Raw genomic sequence first — 27,978 nt, 5'->3', positions numbered from 1 at the left:
GGGAGAGGAAATGATAGCTGCTAAAAGAGTGATGATTTGACAAAGCACATATCCAGAGCAAACTTAACTGCTTCCCAGCTCCGAAGCACAGATTGAGATTTCAGTCTTTCCCTGAAACTCTGCCAAACTTTTCTCTCCTATTTGATATTATTTCTTAAATCTTGTCTGAGTTTTTAATCTGATTTATCTTTTTGTCCTCTCCTCCCTTTACCCACCTCTCATTCTCACTTTGTTTGATCTCATTCTGATGTTATCTTACGTGCACGGCGAGCGTGAGGACATATGGAGTTGATCACAGCGCCTGTTGCTGATGTTTGCTTTGGGAATGTTGACAAGTTGACAGGCGAGGCTCTGCACTGACAACGAACCTCACTCCACTGTCAGGACGAGAGAGATAGACAGATACAGGAGAGAGAGAGAGAGGTGGGGGAAGAGAGGGAGGGTGAGGGACACAGAAAGAGATAGGGAGAGAGGGGGAGGTGAGAGAAAAAGAGGAGGAGAGATGAAGGGGGAAAAAAATGACTTCACGGCCACGACTGGACTGCCCCCTTTTTTCCCCTCAGCCTCTCTCTGTCTCTCAACTTTTTTCCTCCCTCCCTCCCTCCCTCCTCCTCCTCTGTGTGTTTTTTTTAAATGATTTGGGGAGAAGAGGGGAACAAGCATTCGGAGCTTGGCTGACGGTGCAGGCGGGAGCGTCCTCATAGGCAAACAGGAGCCTGAAGGGCAGCACACAGAGGACTGAAGAGGCTTGGGGGGTGTTTTGGATCTGATGCACAAACTAAAAGATTGACTGACTGACAGAGGAGACAAGCAGAAGGAGAAAGAGAGGACATATAGATTTTAACAGACTCTTAAACAACACATTTACTCAAACAGACTGTTCAAAAAGCGAGAAAAAAGCCAGATATACTGTACAGATTTATTTTCGTAGAAAAGAGAGGCAGGCAGATACCTTGTGAGCAAGCCTAAATATTTTTCCAGACGGGACCGTAGTTTTCTTCCACTGGAGAGGAAAGAGGCAGATGAACAGAGGCACATTTTGAATGAAAGGAGAAGAATCCTCCTCCTTCATCCAGCAATGCATTTGAGGAACTTTGCACTGGACTGTTGCTGTCTGCAATGTTACTGGACACTGATGCAGGCATAAGACACTTATTTTCACTGAATTACTTTTGAGAAGAGGATCCACCTTGTTCTTTTGTTTTTTCTTTTGTTAAGCAAACCTCTTCTTCGGTGCAGGTGTCGTACTGACTGTCACTATGTTTTCTCAAAGGTACTCTTTAACACCGTTGTGGACTTCTTGTCTTCTGGTCCTGTGCATCCTGAATGTATGGACCACAGCCTGGCCAGCTGCCCAGCAATCCCAACCTCAGCCGCAGTCTCGCCGGTCCAGGCAAATGTCACCCGCAACCACCTCCTCGTCAGCCGGCAACCTGTCAGAAAGTGCAGAGAGCAAAGTGGAACGCCTCGGCCAGGCTTTCAAGCGTAACGTCCGCGAGCTGCGAGAGAAAAGCTCCTGCTTGGACCTGGTCTTCCTGGTGGACGAGTCGTCCAGCGTGGGGGCCAACAACTTCCTGAGTGAGCTGAAGTTCGTACGCAAGATGCTGTCCGACTTTCCTGTCGCGCCGGAGGACACGCGGGTGGCGTTGGTCACCTTCTCATCCAAGACCCATGTGGTGACGAGGGTGGACCACATCTCAGCGCCTAAGTCCCACCAGCACAAGTGTTCCCTCTTCAACCAGGAGATCCCGGCTATCAACTACAGAGGAGGCGGCACCTACACGAAAGGAGCCTTCCAGAGGGCAGCGGTGAGTCAGACATAAAGTGAAAGTGCCTCTAATGTTGATCCCAGTGAAGCATGTGCATCAGTCTGCGTTATATGTGTGTTTTTGTCTCTTAGATTTTGCTTACTTCCTCTTTACCCCCTAACTTGCTTTTGCAGAAACCTTTGCTATGTGTGTGACTGCACAGTATCTATTTGTGTGTGTGCCAGTTCATCTGCAGCCTGCTTTGTGTTTAGGGAGTGATTGTGACAGTGAGGTTGATGTCAATGACGCCCCACATGGCCTTGGTGCTTCTGCTCCTGCTTCCTCTAAATTACACACCAGCAGATAGTGAGGGGAAGCCGCTTGCCGGCTAATTGTTCAAGAGTTTCCAGTGATAAAAATACCATTAAGAGTGAGCACATACTTGTGCAGACAAACACACAGATGCAAGCACGTAGAAACTCATAGGTGGAACAGATAACAAGCCGCACATAAATCAAGTCAAGGATTTTTGGCTGTGCATGTGAAGCGTGGGCAGTAGGTCTCAGTGTTACTGATAGTGTTTTGTCTAATACTCCTTTTGCCTTCATTACTCCAGACAGTTTTGGCTCTTAAACAGAAGCATTACAGGTTGCAAGGCTGCATTCGTTGTGCAGGCAGGGATTTGGGGGTTATGTGGGGTTACAAGGGGTCAAAATGTTAGCTTGTTTATGGTTTGTTGACTTGAGCTGCCTGACACCCAGCCGCTTGCACATGTACTCAAACACACATCCAACCCAGGACATATGGCACAGTTCATCCGTCAAGTCCAAACAGTCCAGCTGTAAAAGCTGTGTTGGTGGTATAGGGGCTGGTCCTGTATAAACACACACACCTCAGCTCATGCCTTCAGTTAGGAGCTTGGTGAGACACTGAATGTGTTTGTGTGTGTGTGTTTTCTTTTTAGATCATACAGGACAAAATTCAGGGGGTCTGCAAACTTGTTAAGAAGCCTGTTGTTGAGCTACCGTCTGTTATTTTACAGTTGGATGAAAGGAGAAATTGCTAAAGTCATGGCAGGGTGACAAATATGCAAAATAGATGTTATGACTGGGTCTGGGTGCACCAAAGTCTGAAAGCAGACGCAAACTTCACTGACTTAAATGCCAGTCCCACATTAAAACAGAGCTGTTCAAATAGCTGCAGCATCAATTTTCTTTAAGTCGAAGGTGGTTGAAGTGCAACAGTGACTACATCCAGTCAAATATCACCATAAGGTAAATAACCATCAATTTTAACAAATAGATTTTTAGAAATTAAAAAATGTATTGCACTTTAAAACCAACAATCATGAGCAGCTTCATTAGGAACACCGCACTGATGCTGGGTAGTTCCTCTCTTTGCTCTCAAACCAGCCACAGTTCTTCGTGGCATGCATTCAACAGGATGTTGGAAACATTCCTTTGAGATTCTGGTCCATGTTGACATGACTGCATCACATGATTTCTGCAGATTCGTCAGCCAGTCTCCTGTTCTACCACACCTCAGAGATTTTTACTGGTTTCAGATCTGGTCACTGCGGAAGACACTGAAGTCACGTTTCAGTCATGTTAATGAAAACAGGTTGAGACGACTTCTGCTTTGTTACGCAGTCCGTTATCATGCTGGAAGTAGTCATTAGAAGATGGTAGATTGTGGCAATAAAGGGATAAACTTGTTCAGCAACAACACTCAGGTGGGCTGTAACATTCAAACGATGACTGATTGGTTTGGTCCGTGGATTTGTGCTGTTGAAAGCATCTGCTGCCTCTGCAGAAATCCAGATTCATCAGACGAGGCTTCAAGCTTTTCCAGTCTTCAACTGTCCAGTTGTGGTGAGCCTGTGTCCGCTGCAGCCTCAGATTTCTGTTCTTGGCTGATGGGAGTGATGTGTATCCCATCCACCTCGAGGCTCAATGTGGTGTTCATTCTGAGATGCTTTTCTGCTCACCACAGTTGTAAAGACTGGTGATCTGAGTTACCGTAGCCTTTCTGTCAGCTCTAACCAGTCTGGCTCATTCTCCTCTGACCTCTCTCAACAACAAGGCATTTCTGTCCACAGAACTGCAGCTCACTGGATGGTTTTTGTTTTTGGCAGAGTAAACTCTAGAGACTCTTGTGTGTGAAAATCCCAGGAGATCAGCAGTTTCAGAAATACTCTAACTAGCCCCTCTGGCACCAGCGGTCCTGCCACAGTCAAACTCACTGAGAACACATTTTTTCCCCATTCTGATGTTTGATGTGAACATAAACTGAAGCTCCTGACCTGCATCTACATGATTTTATGCATTGCACTGCTGCCACATGATTGGCTGATTGAATAATTGCATGAATACGCAGGTGTACAGGTGCTCTTAAAGTGCTCAGTGAGTGTAAATCACTTCAAAATGTTCTAATGTTGTATGAATGCACCACATCAGCCTAGTTTTTCAGACAAAAAGTTAGGAAAGCTGACTTTTGGCAGGTTTGCCCTCCACTTCATCCCTGTTTAAAGCTAACAGCCTTGGACCGTATCCTCCGGCTTAGCGCTGAAAGCTTGGCCCTCAGGACAGGTTTTCAGCTCACCCTCCTTAGTTAAGTGCTGATAAGGAGCCTGCTGGCTGTGTCCCAGCTGCTAAAGACCACAACAATACCAAGAAAAGGCTTTCTGGAGGAACTTTAGTGCCTTATCATTATTCACAAACACTCAGAATGTTTTGGGTGATTTATCAAGTGATGTAGTAGTCTGAATCATCCAAAGGTGACAGGGTGTATTGCTGCTCAGGCTCTTAAGTTGGCTGTTATTGATTAAAAGTCTGATTAAATAAAAGATTGAATTTCACTCTGATATCCACGTATAATAGCCAACAAACACTCATGGACCTCTTTCCAGTGTGGCATCTGCGTGGTGAGAGTCTGTAGGGTGACTTGAGTGATGTATGAGTAATGGGAGAGGTACGTGCAGCCTACACAGAGCTGAGATTTTTTGGAAAGATAGATGAGCCTAGCAGATACAGACTGGAGGCGAAGCACATCAGCCGGTGCTCCAGAAACCACCCCACACCTGATAGATTCAGCCTGACGTTTACTGTGTCTTTGGATGATCAAGGAAGTGGTGTTGAGGGGGAAAAAAAAAAGAAAGAAACATGCCGTCTATGATTTATCGCCCGATCTCTGGGTTTTTTTTATCGTCCGCCTGAATCTGACTGGAAAGAGAAAAAAAAAGAAGTGTTTGTCGTCTCTTTCCATTAGCTGTATAAAGGATGGGTCTGCTAACACTAATCTACGAGCCGCATATCCGCCTGTCATCGTGTACTGACTGAACCGTAGGGCAACTGTCTCAATATGTGAGTGCGTTGAACTGGGGATTTTGCGATGTGTGCGCGTGTATGTAATTAGTGAATCTGTGCTTTTGCTCCTACACGTGCCCTCATGTATTTGTGCTCCCATGTATCCATCTAAGGTTTCAAGGGAAAATTAGTCGCGTATGTGCACGTGTGTATAAGTCTATGTGTGCGAACGTGTGCATCTGTGTTAGAAAGAGAGAGAGAAACGAGGAGAGAGGATAATTGAGAATTGCAGTATAATAATAATGATGCCATATTTTATTCCCTTGGCTGGTCTTGGCTGTTCTAAGTGCTGTAGAAAGCTGGAATCCATTAAGAGAGACATTTTTCCACCAGCCGTGCATGTAGAGACAGGGCTCTCCTCCAGCACTCTTCATCTCTGTCTCTCTCTGTCTCTCTGCTGTCTGTCTGTCTTTTCACCTAATACATCATACAGTAGTTTTAAGGAAAGCTTATTTTGGAATCAGGAGTTTATCACTTAGTTTAGGCAAATATTGTATTTAGTAACATAAACTGTAAATGTGTAAACATACACTTGAGAATGTATTGAAGAAGTGAGCAATGTTTTTATCAATACAGAGAGTAAAGTGAGGTAATATAAGCTGGTTATAGCCAATTACTCACTTTGCCATTCCCTATGTCATATGCTTCAAGAAACTAGGTGTCAAAAAGCAAAAATGTACTGAAGGGCCTCACTCGACAGCAGGCTCCATCAGAACTGTTTCTCAGCTGGTCACATAACCTCCAAAACCCTCCTCCCACCTTTTCCAACATCAGAAAGGTGTGAGAATCTGTGTCCGACCATATCTGTCTGTCTCTGAAACTGATGATCTGACATTCACACCCACTTCACACTGTAATTGGTGAAAGGTGAGAAAGTAACCAAGGATTAAATTTCACTCTTTAGCTCTTTTTATACACAACTATGTGTGTTAGTTTTCATTTATCTAACTGAATACAACACTATAGATATCTTTCTGTAGAGACTGCCTGAAAATGTGCACCATTATCTCTTTTTACTCTGCGTCAGTTTGGACACTTGTGGTAGGAGCAGACGTAAGCTGCAAGATGCAAACAGTCTTTCCTTGAAGGCACTGATGGTTTTGCAGTCATTTACACTTTGGACTGATGTAGAAGTAAATAAAGAGACCTCTGCACACCAGGCCAGTTGTGGACATGCGTGTCTGTATAATGTATTTGAGGGTAAAAGTCATATGCTGCGAGTTTATTAAGAGTGCAGCTCTTTGTTGTGATGATTCACAGCGCCTCATTTCAGGATCTGTCTCTCCTCAGCCTCGCGTCGGACATGATAACCTGGTAACTGATGACATCACTCACCCTGTAGTTTTCCAGTGCTTTTTCCTGACTGTCACACAAAGGAGCTGATTGATGACTTTCAGTAAATGTTTTCAGGCCCTTGAGGAATAACCACAGTACTGTACCTGAGACAGAAGTAGTTCACAACAACTTGTCCAAACTGAATCATATTCTCCTCCCCCTCCGCGTGCTGTAATTGCTCTGAAAAAGTCAATCCATTTTCCTGTTCTTTTTAACTCTCATTTTATTTATTTTCCATGCATTTACATGACCAAATATCTTCGAGGCAATATGGCTCAAAGCCTTTCATTTCATTCTGTTGGTTGCTGGTAATCTTGTTGATCCAGGAATTACGTTTTTTTCCATTGTTGCTTTTATTATAGCTTGCTTTGGATACGAGTGTCAGCCATAAAAATACAAGGAGAGAAATGACTGTATCTGTAATAGCCAGTTGAAAATCCCTGCCATCACTTGTTTTTTGTCTGATCGTTTGTCACCATCCTGAAGATTTGCCTCTGGGTTGCCATGCATTGCCAGATAAAACCCCCTCTCGCTCTCCGCAGGCAGGCCCGGCTTTGGCAAAGAAACACTGAGCACTAAACTGGACTTGGCGGCCTCACTGTGTCAGTCTGCCTTCACAGTTGCATAAGACATAGACAGATGGGCAGCGTGTGAAGAGAGATGATGAAAGAGTGGGAGAGTGGGAGAAAGATGGAAGAATGAGAGGAAAAAAGTAGAGGGGGAAAAAGCCCTGGATCGAGGAATTGAGAGGAAGAATGTGGCTCTTACTGGTGGCTATTCACAGTAATGTTTTTACCTGACTGACGGTTGGTTAGTGGTGTGATGCCTTGCCTGAATCTGGGTCAAAACAGATTGGAGTAGTTTACCAGCGTTAAAAAGAGCCACTTAATAAAAGGAGCTCTCTGCTCAGCCAGCCATTGTGTTTCTAGGACTGAAATCTGTAGAAGTTGGACTAGCAGGTGGGTTATTTTCCTCTGCTCCCTCAGTGAAAATTGTTCCCCTCGTGTGCCTGGCTCACCAGGAAAACACACACATTCATGCTCATTATTCACACACAGATTCACTTGCATACAGAGTTTATGCAGCAGCTGCATGTCTTTACATGCTTGTCATCATATATAAGTCAGAAGGGTCATTTTATGGACTGTAAACCAGAGTGTGTGCATGGGAATGTGTGTGCTTGCATTTATAGATATACTGTATGTGTGCAATATGTCTGTAAAGGTGGAAAGTCAAAATAAATCTTGCAAACATCCATCAAAAATGTTGTAGTCCGGTACTATGGAAACTGGATCAATGAGGAAAGGTTGTGGAGCTGTTTGTCTTGTAGACTCCCAAACCTTGTAAACAAGCACTGTAATTTAAACAGTCATAGTTCATGTAAGATTAAGAGTAAGTTTTATTTCACCTCATATTTTTCAGAAAAACATTGTGCTTTATAGTTTAGGAATTGCACAGCTTTTTGAGTACAGCCACAATGTTTTTTTTCCAGTTTGAAAAACCTGAATCAAAGCCAGCATTTGTCCAGTGTAGTCCAAGTTCATGTTTCATAGAAGGAGGTGACTTGTCCATCACACTTAATGCAGCTCTACGTGAGATGATTCCTTTCTTCACTGAGCTTTGCCAGACCACAATAGGCGAAACAAATATTGTGGGCTGGGTTTGTGAGGCCTCCCGTCTCATTCCAGTGGGTCGGCGCTATTTTTCCCATTTCTCCCATTTCTATGCCTTTCCATCACGCTCTCCTCCGGAGCCGCAGACTTCCCCCAGCAGCGTCTCGGGCAGGGGAACGTCATTGTCGTCAGCTTTGACGCATTACAGCCAAAATATGCAGTATTGTTTTTCAAAACATTGTCTATTAGATTAAATGAGGCTTGTGTAAATTGCTTATATTTGGTCTGCGGAGATGAACTGTAGAGATCCTGTGCATTCTTGGCCTGTCTAACACACACACTTGCACACACTCATTTGATGTTAATGTTTGAGAGTCTGTGCCTGAATTTCTGAATAACCAGTAATGAGATGTAGAGCGCAGCAAATTAAGGTGGGAAATGAACACCATCCATCACTTGAATGCTGGAAAATTTTGTCTACGGCGGGGTGATTTTCAGGGGCCTTTTCATTTCTAGAAAACATATTTGCTCACTGAAGCGTTTTTCATTCTCCAGACTGAGTCACAGGGCAAATTTTAAACAAGCCAGTGAATTCTCACCAGCAGCTTTTTGACAAATTCAAACTAAACTCTCAGCGTGGGAGGAAAGAGTAGCAAGGGTAAAGCAAATGGCTACAATTTCGGTGAAAGAGCCGATGCAAAACGAGGACCCTCTGCGACGAATGAAAGCAAGGTGCATCTCTTTGATCTGGTCCCCAGGGCTGGACCCAGATCATGATAAGATGATAAGAACAGACTCTGTTTCCTGTCTGTGCAACCGCCACTTCCCGCCATCTCACCCTTAATCATTTCCTCCCCCTCAATGTGTCTGCTTATTCCCTCTGTTCAGCCCCGTTCACCTCCTCCTCCTCCTAAGTATCATAGATGAGACAGAAGGATGGAGCAGCCTGGCCGCTTAACCTAGCAGCCAGAAAAGCCCTGATAAGACTGAGGCCAGACAGGAACGTCCACAGACACTAGACAACAGATTTAAAATTTCTGAGTCTGCAGTGGGATGTGGGTCAGTACCATTACTGTATATAGCACCTCATGAATCTGTGAGGTGATTAATGGGGACAGTATAGTGCTGCTTTAACACAGTGCAGATTGCTTTTTGTCTTAAAACAAGATAAGTGGTTGAAAGCTGAAACCTGTGACTTTATGTAGATAATATCAGAGTTTAATTCTGCCGTTGTTTCATTTTAATCATATTTAGAAGCCTGAACAAATGAAACTTCTCTTATATCTGACAAGAAAATTGCAGCAGTTATGGAAGCGTCAAATAAATATAATTTTGTGTAGCAATAGTTTCTTTTCCCATTAATCACTTTATGAGATGTCAGATTTATCTCGCAGGCCCTCTGAGGGGTTGATAGGAAACCACCAAGACAGATCAAAAGCAGCAGCTAAAATAAAGGTTTGGATTTGTTTCGTCTCTTTTTTTTCTGACTCACAGAAATTCATTTGCTTCCTGGATTTCTCCTGAAGTTTAATTTTTATATTCCCTGAATATATGAAAGATTTGAGGTCATTACATAGTGTGTTGGTTTTGGAAAACCACTGCTACCTGAGATCCCTCCTTTCCATCAGGGTTTTCAAAACATAGATGATGATATATTTCAACGGAAATTTTTGCTGTAAGCAAATATCTTAATGTAACTCCTGACCTCAACATTGGCCCATAATGCCCTTTACTTTCATGCTCTGATATCATATTGTAATAGGAGTGAGTTGATCATTTTGAGGAAAAAGAAATTGAGCAAACAACTCCTCAAACACAGTTTACTGGGTGCTTACCTGGTACTGATGCTCAGAGCGTATTTGGAAAGTTATTCAGACACTGTCATGGTGATGGACACAATAGACTCAACATGACTCTCTGCTTTTGTGCGTGCGTGTGTGTATGTTTTAGGTTTAGGAGGAAGAAATGCATTAGTCTCGGGTTCTTCTCCGCTGGGCCTCTTCATACTGAATCATTCTGACAGAAATATTCTCCATTCTCTTCTTTCATAACTTTGTCCATCAACCTCAAATATGCATCAGAGCATTTTTCTCACAGGAAGTTTTGACTGAGCTGCTCTTTGTCTGTGTTATTAACAATACTTCTGTTTGGAGGAGAAGAAACTGTGAGCTTTGAAGTCATATTTCAGCATTTCCTCGACTTTTTATGAAATCAGCTTTGATCCAGGGATCTTAGTATTTCACTCTTCAAAACCATCTCCATCATTTAACATCATTGATACCTTTTGGTGGGACTCTTTTATCTTTAATTCCCCCTGCACCTTCCGTTTATTCCTCTATCCATCGCTGTCTCTCAGTTTTTTTTGAGTTAGTGGTCGTGCATAGAGTTGCACAATTTCCTTGGTTTCAAGGTGAGAGGCTGGATTGCCATTTTTGCTTGAAAAGTTCATTTATATCACAGTTAAATGACTGTCAGTGTGGTTAACAGTTAATTTGATTCAGTCAACTTCAGCCCTGTTTATGTAGTCAACTTAGAAGTTTCACACTTCTGCTGCATGGTCTCTCTGTCCCTGAGAAAAATCATCAAAGTCAGATTAAGCTGTAAAGGCTAAACACTTGCGTAACTAACCTTCCATGAATTCAGGATGCATACAGTCAGCCCTCTACATCGGTTAAACTGCACTCTGTCCTCTTATGTCTAATTGTACAGACAATATTTGCCTTTGTTACTTAACAGGCAGCCTGTTCCTTCTCTCGTCACACTCCGCTCACCCTTGCCCTCCTCTCTGAAATGGATACTGAACATTTTCCAGAAACAGGGGCCTACTTTCCGACCTCTGGCCGTCTGGAAGACCCTGAGGCCTCCTCATTCACCATTATCTCACACACACACACACACACACACTCAGACAGGCACACAGTATAACATGCAGACCGCCCTGATGCAGCTGACCTTAGATCAAAAGCAGTGAGAAACAGATATTAAGGTTTCTTGAAGAATTGGGAGAAAAGAAAGCTATGGCTGCTGTGTGAGAAAAGATGAAATAAGGAACTGGTGATGGAGGAATTAAGTGAGAGATAAAGTCTGAGTAGCAAACAGAGATAAACTGACAGTAAAAACAAGAGTGCTAATGTGTTATTGATTAAATAGTCCATCTGTGAAAGCATCCTTAGGACCAAATCCAAACCAAAGCTGTGATTTATTAAATTATTTTATTCCCTGAATCAGCATTTCGGTTTTCTGTGATACAGCAAGTCTGTCCTCGATCAGATTATTTTGATGTTTTATAAACAGCTTTTTAAATTATTTATTTTTTTCTCTGTCACTGTGTATTGATAACTTTTGAATTCTCTGACTATCACATATCTCTGGGGAATTGTTGACAGATAGCCAGTTAGAGCAGAAATATGCACACTGAGAGTTCAGCCGAGTTCAGCGGTCACGGCAGCGAGTGCATCTGCAGCTCACTATAGTGCAGAAAGACTCATAAGAGGTGAACGTGGCTCAAATATGTGCAACCTGTCAGAAAACTGGGCAGTGGATCCTCACAGAGATCTCTTTGAAATAATCCCAGCCACTAGGGATGCTGTAGTCTCTCTTTTTTTGCAGTTAGACACAGTTACTGAAGTGATTAAAAAGTTCTCCAACATGTGAATTATCTTGTCTGTGAATGTGCCATTTTGTCAACCAAGAGCTTAGCAGCTGCTGATTTACAAACTCAAAAATAGCAGCAATCCTTTCACTCTGAACTATTTTCTAATAGATTTTCCAAATGCTGGATATCTCATTTGCAACAAAACCCTTCAATTCAACGGAGCACACAGTTTTTTAAAGCCCAATCCAAGGTCATTGGTTTCCTCCAACAACTCTCCAAGCATCCTGGTCCCATCTGTATTCACTACAGCAGCCACAGACTTGGCAATGTAAGACATCAGCAGATCTGCTTTATCCTTCTTCATCTTCTTGGATCTTTCCTTAGAAGATCAGTGGTCTCCCCTGCTTCAGGGACACCCTATGAGACATTCAATATGAAGACAGTCCAAGTCAAATTTAGGAAAACCCGAGCTTAGGTTTCACTCATGTCTCATTGCTACAAAAAATCCTGCTGTCGAAATGTTAAGGAGATGGGTTCAGAAAGCAACATGGTCCGACTAGGTTTCACACAATACCACCTCATTTTTCACCAATTTAGCCTGTGTGTTGGGGGGACGGCCTGCTAAACTAAGTGTTGAAAAACCCTCATCGAGGCAAAGTGATGCGTGTCGGTTAGATCCTGAAGGAGCTCACGGTCGAATGTGAGTTCAGCTTTTATACAGCTGAGCAAAGGTTTGCTGTCTGTCTGCTTGGAATTGTAAAGTGAAAATGGCCCCAAATCAGCTTTTGTTTTGGTTGTTCTAGACTCTGTTGAAAGGTTGTAAATTACTGCAGTTACTGCTGATGAAGTATTTGGCTTCTGCAAAAGCGTCTAAGTTTGTAGTCATTGTCTTTTCAACTGTTGTTTGAATCAGTCTGTTTTCCGCCGTCTCCGTCTTCCAGAGGACCAGGTGATCTGTCCATCTGTCTCCTGCTTTTATTTCTGTCTGTTTTCAGTTTGTTGTTTCTCTCTGCGTCACGCCTAATTTTCCTGCCTCGAGGGTCTGCTCCAGCGTTCTTCAGCAGACCTCAGTGTGTATATAGTATATGGGCTGGTTTGGATGCTGTGGAGAGTGTCCCACTTGGCCTCGGGGCTAAAGCTGCTGTGGTCAAATAACTGGGCTTTGCTCTGGCCAAAACCAGCGACTCCAGTTAGAGAAAGAATTAGAGAATGAAAATGAGGTGATTGAGGCCAGTGGAAGCAACAGGGAGTGTGTATATGTGTGTGTGTGTCTGTGTGTGTGTGCGCTTAAGCACATTTATGAGCATTTATTTGTGTATCGTTTCCACTTTTTCTCTCCATGTGACGGGGCTTTAGCCCCTCCCTAACACTGATCCAAGGCCAATGATCTTCTTCTTTTTCTCTTTTTTTGACCCTCACAACTGCATGGATCAATCTTTTAAGTGTTAGGGAGCAGATGTCATACATGCATCTTTAATGAATACCTTTTCTTTTTTATTTATTATTTTGTTTTAGACGTATGCATATGTTTACAAGAGTGGCTAAAAACTGTAAAAAGTATAATGTGGATGGGTCACACCTGGCTGATACTTGATCCATTTAATTAGGTCAGTATTGGCTCTTCTAACCAATCTAATGGATGAGATTGATGTATCAAAAGTTTACAGGTCTTTGTGCACATACTTGCAAAAGATATAAAACATAACTCTTGATTTTTAATGCCCTCCATGTGCATTTTCCTGTTGTGTGCTAAACAACAGTTTATTTGTATGCTTGAAGATGGAAAACACACCCGGAGCCACCACAGGACAATCACTCAGCCAAATTCTTGGAGGAAATTATTGTGGCTCTGCGGTTATAGATAGTTATCAGTGTTAGTCCCGGATGTCTTTTAGTGTCTTCACTATACTGGTGAAAGTGAGAAGTGCTATGATTGAAGGAAAAGGAGGAAAGGAAGATGAAGTAGCAAAAGCCAGTGAGAAAATGAGATAATAAAGAGCTGCAAGTGACTCATTTTCATTTGCATGTGTCACACAAATATTTGGTTACTTTTTCTAGAGCTTTTCTTTATTCTTGCTCTCCCCTGTTCTCCAGTTACATGCATCAGGAGTCAGTCACTTTGCCAGAGTGGAAATTACCACACACCACTTCGTCTTTCAACCCAGGCCCAAAAGAAATTATTCACTTGGTACTTGCAAGGCTGAAGTCAGAATGACCCTCCTTACTTTTCTCACTCCTTTTTGAAAAATGGGGCATTGGAACGAGCTCAGCGAAGGAGAGTGGAGAGGGCAATCTTTACACTTCCCGGCTCTGTAAAACACAGATGTCAGTAAACCCCCTCGACGGAAACAAATGTAATTTCAGACCTCTCCACTTCGGCCCTACGCATCCATCACTGTGTCAGTTTTTTGCGTTTAACCCATACAATTAACTGTTCCCCAGTGAAGCGGTTTTTAATTTAATGACTGTAGAGAGGAGGAGTGTAAGCTTGTCATAAAAATCAGATGCACAGTACAAGGTGGGGAGTCTACAGGAGTTTCTGCTCATTTATAAGGGTGGATTTTACCACTTCAGCTCCCATAGAAAAAACATGAATAGCACACACGCACATTAAGTGGACTGTTGCAAAACACTTTAATGCTTGGTTGACTTTTTATTTTCTTGATTTACACCCAATTACGATCACTCAGTTGTTGAATAAATTACGCTGTGATGCATGTCATGTCAGTTTCAGCTCATTATGCCTTAATCAGTAGTGACAGATGTTTGAGTTGACGCAGAAATCTTCAGTAGCATTTTCTCTGGGCAGTAAACCTTTGTCACGTTGATCCGAGAAATGTGTTGCTTTAATGACTAGGGTATTCTCTATACTCTATTTGACCGACCAACAAACACTTTTTAATGGAGTATACTGGTGCATAAAGAGTTTTAAAGAGAGATGCATTAATTTTATCCAAGCTTGTCACATTTTTGTTTGGAATTGATTTTGGCTCTGGTAAAGGCTGGTTATGTTTCCATTCTTGATCTCAATCTTCAAAGCTTTTTAACTGTGGAAAAAGCCGTAACTGATCACAACACCAGACTTAATTCAATCCCTGAAAAAACAAAAAACCAACAACAACAAAAAAAAAACAACATAAGATGTGGGTGGCGATTCAGACATCTGGAACCAGCCTGGAACTGAAGACCTCCGCTTATATTTCTCTCCAACAAACGTTTTTCACAGCAGACATATTGACTTGTCATAGCAGGGAAATCACACATGAATAAACTACATTAATGATGATAGTGGTAAACCATTCCAGCATGCACAATACCAGGGATTAATATCCCTAGCTGGAAATGCAGCCTTAATTAAAGCTGTTAATTACACTTATTCTCTTCCTGCTCACATTTCACATTGTCTGCTATGAAAAAGGTCATTGATGCATTTCTTCTTACGATCATGTGATCAGCATCATTGCCTCCTACTTGACACTTTCCATCGTATGTTTTATTGATGGAAATGCATCTAATCTGCATTTTAGTTTATGCAACATTCCCTTGAATTTCGTAGAATTAGCTTTATTCTTTCAAAATACAAATATAAACCATCTACAGCTTTTCACCCTTTGGTGGCTTTACACACATGGTTGTGCACACACACTTTCCTACACTCATCATGCTCACTCACTTAAACTCACACTCTGTTCTTTCCACTGAGTGCAATCGCACACAAACACACACACACACACACACACACACACACCTACACACAGATTCCCTCTCACTTAAAATACTGCTCAGCGATTGATAGGTGCCGCTGACACCTCGAGCTCTCCCTGTGTGTGTGAAAGCAATACATGAAAGTCGAGGGGGTTGGGTCAGCGAGAGCGTGGAAGTGGAGAGGCATGCAGTGAAATGTGCGATTCAGAAACGAGCGGCGAGACGACTTTGAAGAATAATACTCTGTCGGCAAGGTGAAAGGTCAGGGAGGCGTCAGCGAGGACAGGAACTGACTGTCAGCAGCTTCAGTGGCCTGTGTTCAGCTGCCATGATCAACTTATGTGTATGATTAGAAAACAGTGGTTTCTTCCGTGGTGGATCTCACTGGAAAAAGTGTGTTTCCACTAGGCCACCGTGCTGTTGAAACCATGGTTCTTTTAACCATGGCACATATTTTTCGGATGAAACTTTCTCTATGAATTGAAAAGAGCCCCACTGAAGCTGGATTATTCAGGCTGAGACTGAAATAAATGTTTGAGAGTTGACATGACAAGACACTTGAATTTAATTTGAAAAGCAATTGAAGATGCCACTTTGGCATATTTCACTGTCAATAATCGATAAATGTATTAATCAAAAAAAGAACCAGCAGATTAATCAGTGAGGAAAATAATCATTAGATGCAGCCATTAAAAGCAAGATCGAAAGCTTCAGTACAGGTATTAAACAGACCTAGTGGTGAGATAGTTTTAAGGAACCTTTAAATTGGTTTTAAAGATTTTCGACTGTGTGTACTGATCACATTTTACATTTTATAGCTGAAAAATAAACGTGCCAATGCACGCTGGTGGACAGGCCAGGTTATGAAGACTTTGAGATTTCTGTGCTGCAGTATTCATAAGCTAAAAGCAGCTGATAACATGTGCCATGCCGATGTATTAGCCTTTTCTATGAGTGTAATCGAGCTGTTCGTCTTATTGCGAATAATCAATCGCACACTTCTGAAAATGCCGCTCCATGTTCACAAAACCACATAAAGTCCACAGCTTTGTCATTAAAGACACAAATCACAAAAGTTCTTTAAGCATATGGCTTTATTTTGGCATCTTAGAGATTAGGATTTACCAAAAGCGTCATACATTGGCACCTGAAGAAACCAAAACTATTTCAAAGAGCCAGTAGTGGCAAACTAAATAACATGTTTTTATGGGCTAAGGCGTGTAGGTCTATTAGTAAACCACTTGCTATGTTGAGGTTAGAGTTTGAGAGTGCCAGATTCCATTGGCTTGTTTTCTTTGGTGAGTGTGCGTGTGTACGTGTTTGTCTGACTGTCTGTATGTCTCTGTTTGACTTTAAGTAGGTAATTGGTACATGAATGTGAACCCACAAATAAGCCTACATCCTGTTTTTTTTTTGTTTGTTTGCTTTTTATGTGATTTTTTTTTTTTTAAGCATTCCCCAGGTCTGATTGTGCAAGATTTCAGTTTCTGGAACAATTAGTTGTGTTTTCAACTTCAGCAAAAAAGTCTGATCCAAGTATCTGCCCAAATTTAGAGACAAAATACACACTCGTCTCAACTTTAATCAGTTCGTTTTTGAAATGTCATGTGCTGGCAAGAAACCCGTCCCCCAAGACATGATACTGATCACCCAAAACCCCCTCAACTAATTTTCAGTGGAGAACACAAAAGCATACAAATATAATCAGTTTCAATTCAGGGTATCCAAACACTAAACACAGGTGTTTCCCAGCAACAGCGTATTTGTATTGGTATTTTAGTGAGTGTTATTGGAGAGCAAGTATGTGCAACATCAGCTCATGCTCCAAATTTCTCTTGATTTATGGTGAGGTTTAGAGCCTTTGTAGAAATCCAAGGCAACCCAGGCCAAGTCCATACGATCTCCCAAGAAATACCACCCGAAATGTGTCCTCCTCATTTGACCTCCCAGCTTGAGCTTCCTCTTGATGGTATGAGGTCTAATATAATTTATCCTACCAACGAGGGCCGGGTCCAGAACAAACACGAGAATCAATAAGTTGAAACCTCTCCACTAATCTGTACTACAAACACTGACGTCTCTCCAATTCCGCGCTCTATTAGAGGAAATCTCCATGTCCAGCTGGTGCCAAGACAAACAAACCCCTCAGGAGAAGAAAGAAGGGGAGGACAGAGAGAGAGTAACACGAGGAAGAAATGCAACTACAGCAACAACAGTCAACATAACAAAGGAAAATGCTGCGTCTGTCTTGTGCAGTGTGGTCTGAGCTAAGTCTGGGCGAGATGGGATACATTTTCATGCATGCTTTAAGCCGACGACAGTCCCCAAATCATTCCCTGTGTATAAGCACTTTCAACACGCCAGTCTGGAGTCAAGAAAAGCACTGCACTTCACCACACTGTTGCCTTTGTTTATTTCAAAATCAGAGCTCAGCCTCAGAGATGATGCTGCGGCTGCCCTCTGCCCGGGTAGTGAGGTAATGATCTCATGAATGTCACAAATATTACATAACCCACGGGATCTCTTCCACTCTTCAACGTAATTCTGTTGAAAATAGCTTTTTATGTCACTTGAAGATGATTTTCAGCACAGCCACTGAGGAAGAAAATGTTCTAAAATCAAAATTAACTATCAGGTTTTGTTTTTTTTGATGCTGCCATATAAAGATCATTCTGTCATACTAGAGGCAGAGATACAGTTTCTCTGAAAACAGTAGTCTGAATAGACCAACATTCAATGAAGAAAACTCTTACTATGCGATCATTCTCACCACCTACGTCTAGTTAAATTTGAAAGCAACAATATTTTCATGCTGACTTCCTGGTTGCTCACATGAGCATGAAGGAATAGGAATGAAATAACATCTCAGGGTGGATTTTTTTCAAAGCAAAAGCCTCACAGTTAAACCTTTTGGCTTTATCTGCTAAACATTATTTTCAGGTAATAGATCTTGTCTGTAAAACGTCAGAAAATAGTGAAAAGTGAACACCGATATATCCCAGAGCCCAAGACGACGTCCTCAAATAGCTTTTTGTGAAAAAAAGGCCAAAAACCACAAATATTCAGTTTACGACAATGTGAAATCCTCACACTGGAGAAAGAGGAACCATCAAGTGTTTCTTCTTTTGGTTGATTAATCATCTAATTGTTTCAGCTCTGAACCTGTGAATATGTGACATATCAAACCCATATTCTTCATCACATTAAAAGCCTAAAGGAAGTACAAAAATATTTATACAGTGAATGAAACTGGCCAGTAACCATGACATTCTCTGAGTAATACACTTCATATTTAGCAGACCATGTGACTGGACAGCATTCAAATGTTAGAGCCCACAAAATAAAACAGACATGCAGTAGGATAAACTCCATAAAATAAGACATGCTTTTCTCTACCATATATAGTCATACTGGAAGACACAAAGCATGCCATTTGAATATTAAAAATGTCAAACACATGCTGTCTACACTGAAAGCAGCTTACAATAAATATGAATAACCGAGATACATGAGGTGGATTGCCAAGCCAGACTGACCCCAGCATCGTCCAACTGGCACTCAGACTGTAACTCCTCCTGTTATTCTTCCTCCCTCTCAATCAAACCAGCTTTCCTCGTCCAATTACCCAGAATGCTGTGTCCGATTGGAGCACGGTCAGTGCCTAAAACATTTCTCTTGCCAGCACAACACAGAGGCCGGTGGGGGTATAATTGAATGAGTTTTTCATTTGCCAGCCAAGATAGCCTTTTCCCCTTGGCATCACATTGTGGAATTAGCTTCTCTCTTTCTCCCTGCGCCTCTCCCTCTTTCTCTCGTCGCTCCTGGTTGAGTTGTTGAGTTTGATGAATGGTGTTGTGACAGAAACCGTCAAGCTAACACACACAGCTGTCCAGCCTACCGTGTCTGGCAATTAACCGACTTGTCCACACTCTCTTCTCCAACACTGTGGATGCCATCGTACCACTCAGTCAAACTGGGTTAACTCTGGGCCTGCTCACAAATCCACACTACACAGGCAGACTTTAGTGACGACTTTAAAATCATTAGGTAGCAGTAAGTAAGTCAGCGGTTGCCAAATTGGGAGCATTTTCTTGTAATGGCTCTCCTGTTCTAGGAAGAGTTTTCCATCCCTAAAATTTTACCAACTATACCCCAGACAGGTTAACAATTATCTAGTCACTCTCTCTGTAACTTCAAAAACATCTTCTGTGGTTTTAGAAACCTCTACATTAAGCACAATGATTGATGAGTGATCTTTCTTAAAATATTATACTCTTTTTTTTTTTGTGTCTAAGCGCAGATACCTACACATCAAAATTTCTCCAGAAACCCTACAGTTAAGGCAGTAGGGTCTGCTCAGACATTCCTGGCTTCTACTGTTGAGTTTTTACAGTATTGGATTGTGCATAAGGTCAAGACGAAAGGGAGTATCTGTTGCTGTGTCAGTTCCAGCAATGTTACAGCTCAATTCTGCAGTGTGAACAAGCAGTCACTCCACAGTGTTGATAATACACAGGAGCTACAGACAGACGGTCTGCTCTTTTGCTTCTGCAGTCGTTTCTGCAGAGTGTCATCCTGACAAAGTGTCTTGGTTGTGTTTGTCATTTCATCTGTCAAGAAACAGCTGGACAGCAGCACTGGCTCATCTGTCTGCACTGACAGTGGCGGAGAAGTGATTCACCATATAAACTTAATATAAAAAATTACTGGGTTTGCATATTTTTGTCCATTAACAACAAATTGTGCATGCCTCACTGCAGCTTTTCCCAAAGCGTACCATATGTTTTTAGCTACTCTGTTGCAGGGAACAATTCTTCAACTTTATGATTTTGTTATATTAGCTTCCATGTGAGCCTGTGCCATTTTATAACATCTGAAAAACATCTCTCTTTATAAAAGGTGTGGTTTTTCAGCATTGCCTCTCAATGCTCCTTGGCAGCAAACGATGGGTGTTGGAGCCTTGCCTGAATGCACCAGCGTGAGAGAGTTTCCCAAACTTGGTTTTGCAGGTGATGATAACCTAACATTGACAAAAAGGCTTTTTGACATTTACGAGATGGCTTGTCTGCTGTTTCTGAGACAAGTTTCAAGTATCTGCAAGTTTGTTAACATATCACAATGTCATGAACAGAAACGAACAGGCTTTGAGGTAGCAAATCAATCTGAAAACTTTATTCTACTTTAAGAGATCTGCATTGTAAAGAATAAATGCTTTGCAGTACATATTTAACCTGTATGGTCCTTAGCATCCTGGGTGGCCCTTGTGGATTCCAGGCTTCTTATCCTTAGTGTGTGAGTCTTGTGGCTACCCACTGAGCAAAACAACAGCATGAGAAGTGTTGTGAAATAAAGTTAGTGAAACTGAGATTATGTTGCAGGGAACAAAAGCTTGAAGATAAATGTTCAGCAATACATCAAGAAAATGAGATACATGTGCTTCGCATGTGCTCTCACAGGTCAAAACATATCAGGATCCAACCACAGATAAAAATTAAGAGATCTTCAAATCAGAATTGTCTCAGTAAATCACAAAAAATGTGCTACTCCTGTGAGTAATGCAAAATGTGAGGAACAAAAAACAAGTCTGTGACACAAAAGATCGTGGCTTTTCACTGATTTGGCCAGGAAACCAGGAAGCATCTTCACAAGTGACCAAGTTTATCTCAAATATCCAAAGTATGTGTCCCTGAGATGTTGCTCAACAATACCGAAGTTGAGTCTAGTGTCTGTAATTGTGCGTACGTGTGTGCATGTTGTTCTGTTGGGTCCCTGCAGAGTTGTTGTTGTTATTCTTACCACCCAAGCCAAGAGCAGATAGCCTGTAAAAACAAGCGCTCTCACTTCCGACCGAAGGGGAGAGAGCTTTCCGAACGGATGCAGTTTGGTTGCATTCTTTTATCGGCTGCGGCTGTGGAATGCCTGCAAATAGAGATTTTGCGTTTTTATTTTTGGAAGATGGATCTCAGGGAAGTGAAAAATCATATAAGAGAACAGACTAGGGTAGACTTGTCTCTCATGTTGCTGTGCGGTTCATTTTTGTGTCAGTCTGAAGTGAAGGCGATGAATAGCAGGACAGTATCCATAATCAAGAACTTGTTGAAAGTTTTTACCACTTTGTAATTTCCATTTGAGTGACATTCAAATTCAATGTGGCATTTCAAAAACATCATATAGCCTGTTAAGAATTCAATATTTGAGTCGAACAACCAATATATTTAGGACCCTGTTTACATAAATTAGCCGTCTTTCTGATTAAAGTGACAAGAAAAAGCAGCTGCAGCAGTTTTGACATTGACATGCAGTGTAAAAGTTGCCATTTATGACATTTTTATTGAACCTGATTGTCTGTGTTCACTGACTGCCAGTGTTAAAGCAGAGGTTTTGTGGTGTTGTATTGTACTGCACAGTGCTGTGAGCTGTTCTCGTCACCTTATCTTCATTTACATGTGTTATACCTCAGGCAACTGAACCAACTCTTAATTTCACTGAAGTTTTGGTCTTGCAAAAAATGCCCCACTGCAAAAAATGCAAGATAACATATCACAACTGTACATTTCTTTGAGTGTGTTTAATAGTGAATCAAAGAGAAACACTTGGCAACCATTAAAAAAGAAAATACGGAGAAACATTAAACATTTGACTCACTTACTAATGTGGATTTTGTATTTCTTTCCATTGCTTTTTCATTGCTTTTTTCAATGGGGTACCCACTACCGCAAATAGAGAAAGAAAGAAATCATTAACCAGCTTTGCTTAGAGCCAGGTGGGTTCAGGCTCTGATCAAAGTCACAGGAGGGGCTGATTGGACGCCAGCAGCGTGGGAGGGGGGTCCTCATTTAGCATTCAGAATAGTTGCCATGCATATATAAGCCTTTGATTAACAGCTGGGGTACCTTGGCACCATCGTTAGCCCCTCAAGGTGTGGAAAGGTTTCCTAGTCCCTCTTGCCAAATGCAGCGAGGTGCCTGCTTTTGAAGTTGGAACCCTACAAGCATCTGTTTGGAGATGTTGAGTCTGTCAGAATAAGGATTCACATTTTCATCATTGGACTGAAGGCTTTATTTATATCAGTGGTTCATCAGTGGGTTTGAAAATGAGGAGGGTATTGCACGTGTGGCCTTTTGTCTGACTTTTGGCGAGACCCTCCAACTGTATTTGTTCATTAGTGTTATCTCTTTGTTCTATCTATTCAGTTTCCTGTATTTATGTAGTGTAGGTGTGTGACTGAGATTACTATAACTGTATACCAGCTCTACATATGGAGTGTCATCTCTCTCTCTCATTTCTTGCCAAAGTTTGAGGCATGTTGGAGCGGAGATAGATTCGCTGCTCTTAGCACTAATCCCGTTGGTCCCTGCGCTATCACTGCTGGTTTGACAGATATCGACTCCACACCAGACACACTCAAACTGTCCCATTGCTACTGGCTTATTATCTTTTCTTTGGACCAACGCCGGCATCAAGAGTTCTGCCAAGTGAGTAATTGAAGAAATGCATGGGATGTTCAACATAGAGAGGCCTTGAGCTGACATGCAGCTGTTCAAGGTGGAAACTGAAAAATATGAGACTTAACAATGTTAAGTGACAATTAATCCCTGTACTCTGCATTTGACTCACCCTGACTGTTAAAGCGGATCTGTATGTCGTTATATCTGATTAATATTGAGGTCCCAGTCAATTAGAATAAGTTGGGTTCTTCAGTTTTCTGTAATAAAATGACACTGCTTTAATGCAGCTGTTGCAAATGTCTTTATTTTTAGACATGACACAGTTAAGACGATAAGCAAAACCCTCTCATCCCATTGTTTTATGTAGCTTTTTACTTGGTTTAAGAAAGATTAACATTTATAGGATTGATACAAGAGAGTAAATGACTTGCAGTTGCCATTACTTTTATAGCATGTTGGCTGAGTCTCACACACGTCTGTTAACCTTTGAGGCTTAAATTCCACTTTTTCTTTGATCCCTTTCTTTATCCCTCTGTTCTTACAGAATGACTTTTATTCTTGTGCAGTAATGATCAGAGAAAATATGTTTTTATGAGCAAAATCAGCTTAAATGTAGATAATATTTATTATGTTTATGTTATGAATCACCTAGGAGCTTTTATCCATTTCTGTTTGTGAATCATATGCATGTCATACATAGCTACACACTAACAGAATGTGTTTAGCCTACCTGTCACTGTTAGCAGCCTGTGTGATTGTTTCTGTTTGGTAAATGCATCATTATTCACTGCTCTCTGCACTGTGTGCCTTGAATGATAAGGTGCATGCAGAGAGTTACTGTAAAGGGCATCCCCTTCCCACACACTGGCTCCTGTGGTTGCCTTTATGTTAATACTCTAACCTAAAGTATGTGGAGACTATTCAGAAGGGTGTTATTAGTGGGTATGCATGCGTATGCTCCGTTTGGTGGAATCTCCGCACTCGCTAACACTAGCCACTGACTCATGGCTAAAGCAGAAACCACTGTGACCCAGCAGCACTTTGAGCAGACGCCTAATAAAAGACCTAAAAACGCCCCATAACACTCCACATTTACACATAAAGAGGGGACAGCATGCGCACACACATGGATATAGTCACTGTTGTTGCACTTTGGCATGAAAAAGATTTTAAATGTTAACACTTAGGCACAAACATCACTGTGCTGACAGCTGGTAGGAGCCGAGGAAGACCAGGGAGGGTGGTGGCAGCCTCACGGGGTGCACTGACAGCTGGGAGTGCGTGGAGCGAACCTCCCCAGGCTGGGAACCGGAGCAGCAGGCAGCCCCAAGCTTTGAGGATCAGAGAAACCATAGCTCTCCCTCTCCTCTATTCTCTCTCCATCCTCCTTTTTCCTCCTTCACTCCCTCGTTCCACGGGCTCTGTAATTACATCGCTCCTGCCAGAGCCGCTTGAAGTTTAGCCAATTAGACAATAAAGACCAGAGCTTTCTCTCCTGCTCCGTTTCCCTCCCTCGGCGGTCACACCCTCGCATGTCTCCTCTCTCTTCACCTCTCGTATTTTACATTCTCTCCTGTGCAGCTCTTACGTCCTGTTTGGACTCAGACTACAGAAAAATCATCCATCTCCTCCTAACACACATCCTTTTGAATTCTTTACAATATATTCCTGACCTTTCTGGCTTTTAGTAAGTAAGTAAGTGGATATCTCTCCTACTGACTTCATCTTGGCTCATTTTCTCTCCACCTTATTGCTCCAACTTCTTTTTCTTTTCATCCATTGTTCACTGGTTTTCATCCACATACCCTCTTAACCTCATTTAAAACACACTTACAACAAACCCAGACACTTTCAGCTTGGCCTCCTCTACACTGCTAGCAGATGGTCCTGTTATTTTTTTTTTCTTTACTCCAGAGAAAATAAAGATATGTTTCTCTGACTTTAATGTTCTGTCTAATTGTATGTGGTGGATTGTAAACGGTGGCTAAAGTTAGTTTGGGAACTATAGCCGGTGTCTGGGGCGGACACAGCAGCCGGGTCTGTGTTGCCCAGTGTTCTCTGGTGGTTTTAGACCTCTGGCAAGCAGGCTGTAGTCTGTAAGAGAAATAACTACAATTGTAGAGCTTTCTCCTTTTTTTTTTTTCGTCGTCCCTCCTCCCTGTCCTGCCCTCCTCGTCTGTCTTGCTGATGTAGGGTTTTGAGGAACCCTAGAATTGAGGGCTGTTTTTAGTGGTTGTGTGTGACGTTCTTCGTTATTCAATTTAGTCATGTCACTAAAGCTGGAGCTATGTTTTTAACGTTCTGGCAGGCAGAGTAATGCGTGGGATGTGTGTATTTGAATGGTCAGACTTCACAATAAATACAGGACTACGTTAACTAAGGCACAATTTTGACTCACTTGTCAGCTAAATCTTCATGGTCTCTTGGATGTGCAATGTCCATTATAAGTCCACTTTTCTTTTTTTAATCAAACCTGTGCACTTTTACAGTTTTTCTCTCCTCAGTGTTTTATGGCTCCTTTTCTTAGTTTAAAGGAATACTTTGTCATATCTAAAACTTATATGCTTTCTTGCTGAGAGTATAGGAAAATTGATACCATGCTCATATCTGCCTTTTCACCATGAAGCTATGTTTAGCGTAGCTTAGCTTAAAAACTGGAAGCAGGGGGATATAGCAAGCGTACCTCTGTCATGTGGTGACAACGAGCACCTCGCTAATTAACACGTTGTTATCTAACCAAAGCATGAAAATGACAATTTGTGATTTCTCACAGTGATGACAAATTTCAGGAAGAAGACTTTGTGCCAGACCAAAAAACAGTCCAGTACATAACTCCCTATAAAACCACAAATTGTTGTTTTTGCACATTGTTTTTTTGAGGTTTCTGGTGCCTCTAAATTGAAAGTTCCTCTTAAAGTTAAACCAACATATGAAGCAAAAATGGTATGAAGATTCATAGATTCATATTATGAAGTTTCAGCCAGTTATTTCTCTTCCTAATGAGTTCATTTTTTTCTCTCTAACAGCAAATCCTGCGTCACTCCCGCTTTAATGCCACCAAGGTAATTTTCCTGATCACCGATGGCTACTCGAATGGCGGAGACCCGCGGCCAGTGGCAGCAGCTCTGCGGGAACGTGGCGTTGAGATCTTCACTCTGGGAATCTGGCAGGGTAACATCAGGGAGCTCCATGACATGGCCTCGCAGCCCAAAGAACAGCACTGCTACCTGGTGCACAACTTTGCTGAGTTTGAGGCGCTGGCTCGTCGTGCACTGCATGAAGGTAAGAGGAACAGATCATTACTTAAACCAAACTGCTTCTGTAAAACATCTTTTAGAGACAGAATCGCAGCCCTCAGGAGGTCATGTAAACTCAATTCACAGAGACGTCTGTGTTCCCACTTCACAGCCACAAAGATATATCAAATCTCACTCCTTTCCCACATTTTAGCTGCACAAGATTAAGTTACATCAGCTCCTGTGTTTTGGCAATTTAAAGTTTAAGCTACCATAGCTCCTCTTGTTCTCTCTGAAGCCTCAGTGCTCCCATCACCACCTTTTGACCTGTAGCAGTATTTCTTAAATGAAGGTTTTGACCCTGTTAAAATTGGATGTTTACTTAAAAGAAAGCAGATAATATTTTAAATAGAATCTGACAACGTACATTTCACATGGTCTTTTCTGTTATGTACTGCCAACAGCCATTAGGCCTCACTTCTATTCAGATTGGACAGAGCAAAGCAGTTTTCCCACACTTGAGGGGAACTTCCCACAATTTGGTGAGGAGAGGGATTCAGTCATGGCTTTAAAACTTAAGATATCACCATAAAGTATCACAGTGAACTACAGCGCTGAGTGTGTAGAATGCCGTAAATCACTGCACATGCACTTGCAGGCGGTGCATGCACGTTTACACACACTGCTTCTGAAAATCCAGACAGTAGGTGCAGCAGTGGAGATCAGTGAGACAGCGCAACGGATAAGGCTGCGAGAATAAAAGCCAACACACACTGCACTATCAGCTCAGCCTGCACTGTCTCTCACGCTCTGTCTTGAAGTCTGCCCAGCGACTCTGCCAACAACAGCCTCAAAGTAGACACATTTCTCTGTTTTCATGCATCGAGCCACATTTTGAACCAATTTTGCTGGCTCGCAGAAATTACACCAGAACTGTTTCTTCTTCTTCCTCCTCCTCCTCCTCTTCTCTGGCTCTCTCTGCCTTCTTGCTCTCTCACGTGAAGACTAGCAGGTTGACTTCTAATTATACAACTGAAGTTTTTTTTTTTTGGCCTTGGTAACAACATCAAAGCCAGTTTTGCCTTCAGTCTCAGCTCCTAGTTACAGTCCCCAATCCATTTCCTTTTAAAAAATGTTTCAGGTCAGATTTATGGACTTTTATTAGTGACTACTGTGTTTTGGAGCAATTTTTACAAAGGAAGAGGAGGATATGTCTCTTTGAGTTTAGTCAATTATACATGTGTGGTTTCTAGGTACTGATTTTTCTGTTTATACACTGTGGTTAAGGTGTTTGTTCACTTGGAGCCTTGTAGACAGATGTGTTTTAGGTTTTGTAAAGAAAACTGTGGTTTTGACAATTAAGTTGTTTTTAAGGCTAAAAGTATTGCTGGAGTTTTTACTCCTAAGATGCTTTCTCCTCTTCATGCACCTTACATGTAGGTGAAGTTGTGCCAGAAACCCTCACTTTTAAAATATTTGGTTGTCTGCACTGTCATCTCTGTCTGGCTTCTGGTTCTATAACAGTCTCCAATTAACTGAACACTCTAGGTATATTGTCTTGATTGTCAGGTGGTGTAATTTGATCCCACTGCAACCTGCACTTGTCTGTGTTTGTTTTCCACCCACAGACCTCCCGACGGGGAGTTACATCCAGGAGGATCTGTCACGCTGCTCCTCCCTGTGTGAAGCGGGCAGCGATTGCTGCGACCTGATGGCAAGCTGTAAGTGCGGCACGCACACCGGACAGTACGACTGCATCTGTGAGAAGGGATACTACGGGAAGGGTCTGCAGCATGAGTGCACAGGTAGGACAGATGGACGTATATCATACTCCGTATTTCCCCAGCCTTTCTTCCATTGTAGCTGCTTCAGTGAACTCGTACTCCAGCTTGTTTTTCAGTCTCAAAACTCCTCTCCTCTATTTGTCAACTTG

At 42.1% G+C, this 27,978-nt stretch overlaps 1 protein-coding gene across 1 annotated transcript in view; it reads left to right on the top strand.

The window, feature by feature from the left end:
• Positions 1–27,978, top strand: part of svep1 (sushi, von Willebrand factor type A, EGF and pentraxin domain containing 1) — a 92,450-nt gene that overhangs the window by 4,210 nt on the left and 60,262 nt on the right. The window contains 3 exon segments of the mRNA XM_018705129.2: positions 1,274–1,808; positions 25,836–26,091; positions 27,674–27,850. Coding sequence (XP_018560645.2) covers positions 1,398–1,808; positions 25,836–26,091; positions 27,674–27,850 — 844 coding nt within the window. The 5' untranslated portion in view covers positions 1,274–1,397.

The sequence above is a fragment of the Lates calcarifer genome, linkage group LG14 (assembly GCF_001640805.2).
Source record: "Lates calcarifer isolate ASB-BC8 linkage group LG14, TLL_Latcal_v3, whole genome shotgun sequence".
NCBI classification, from domain to species: domain Eukaryota; kingdom Metazoa; phylum Chordata; class Actinopteri; family Centropomidae; genus Lates; species Lates calcarifer.
The sequence above is the reverse complement of the archived record's forward strand: the minus strand, read 5'-3'. Positions and strand labels throughout refer to the sequence as shown.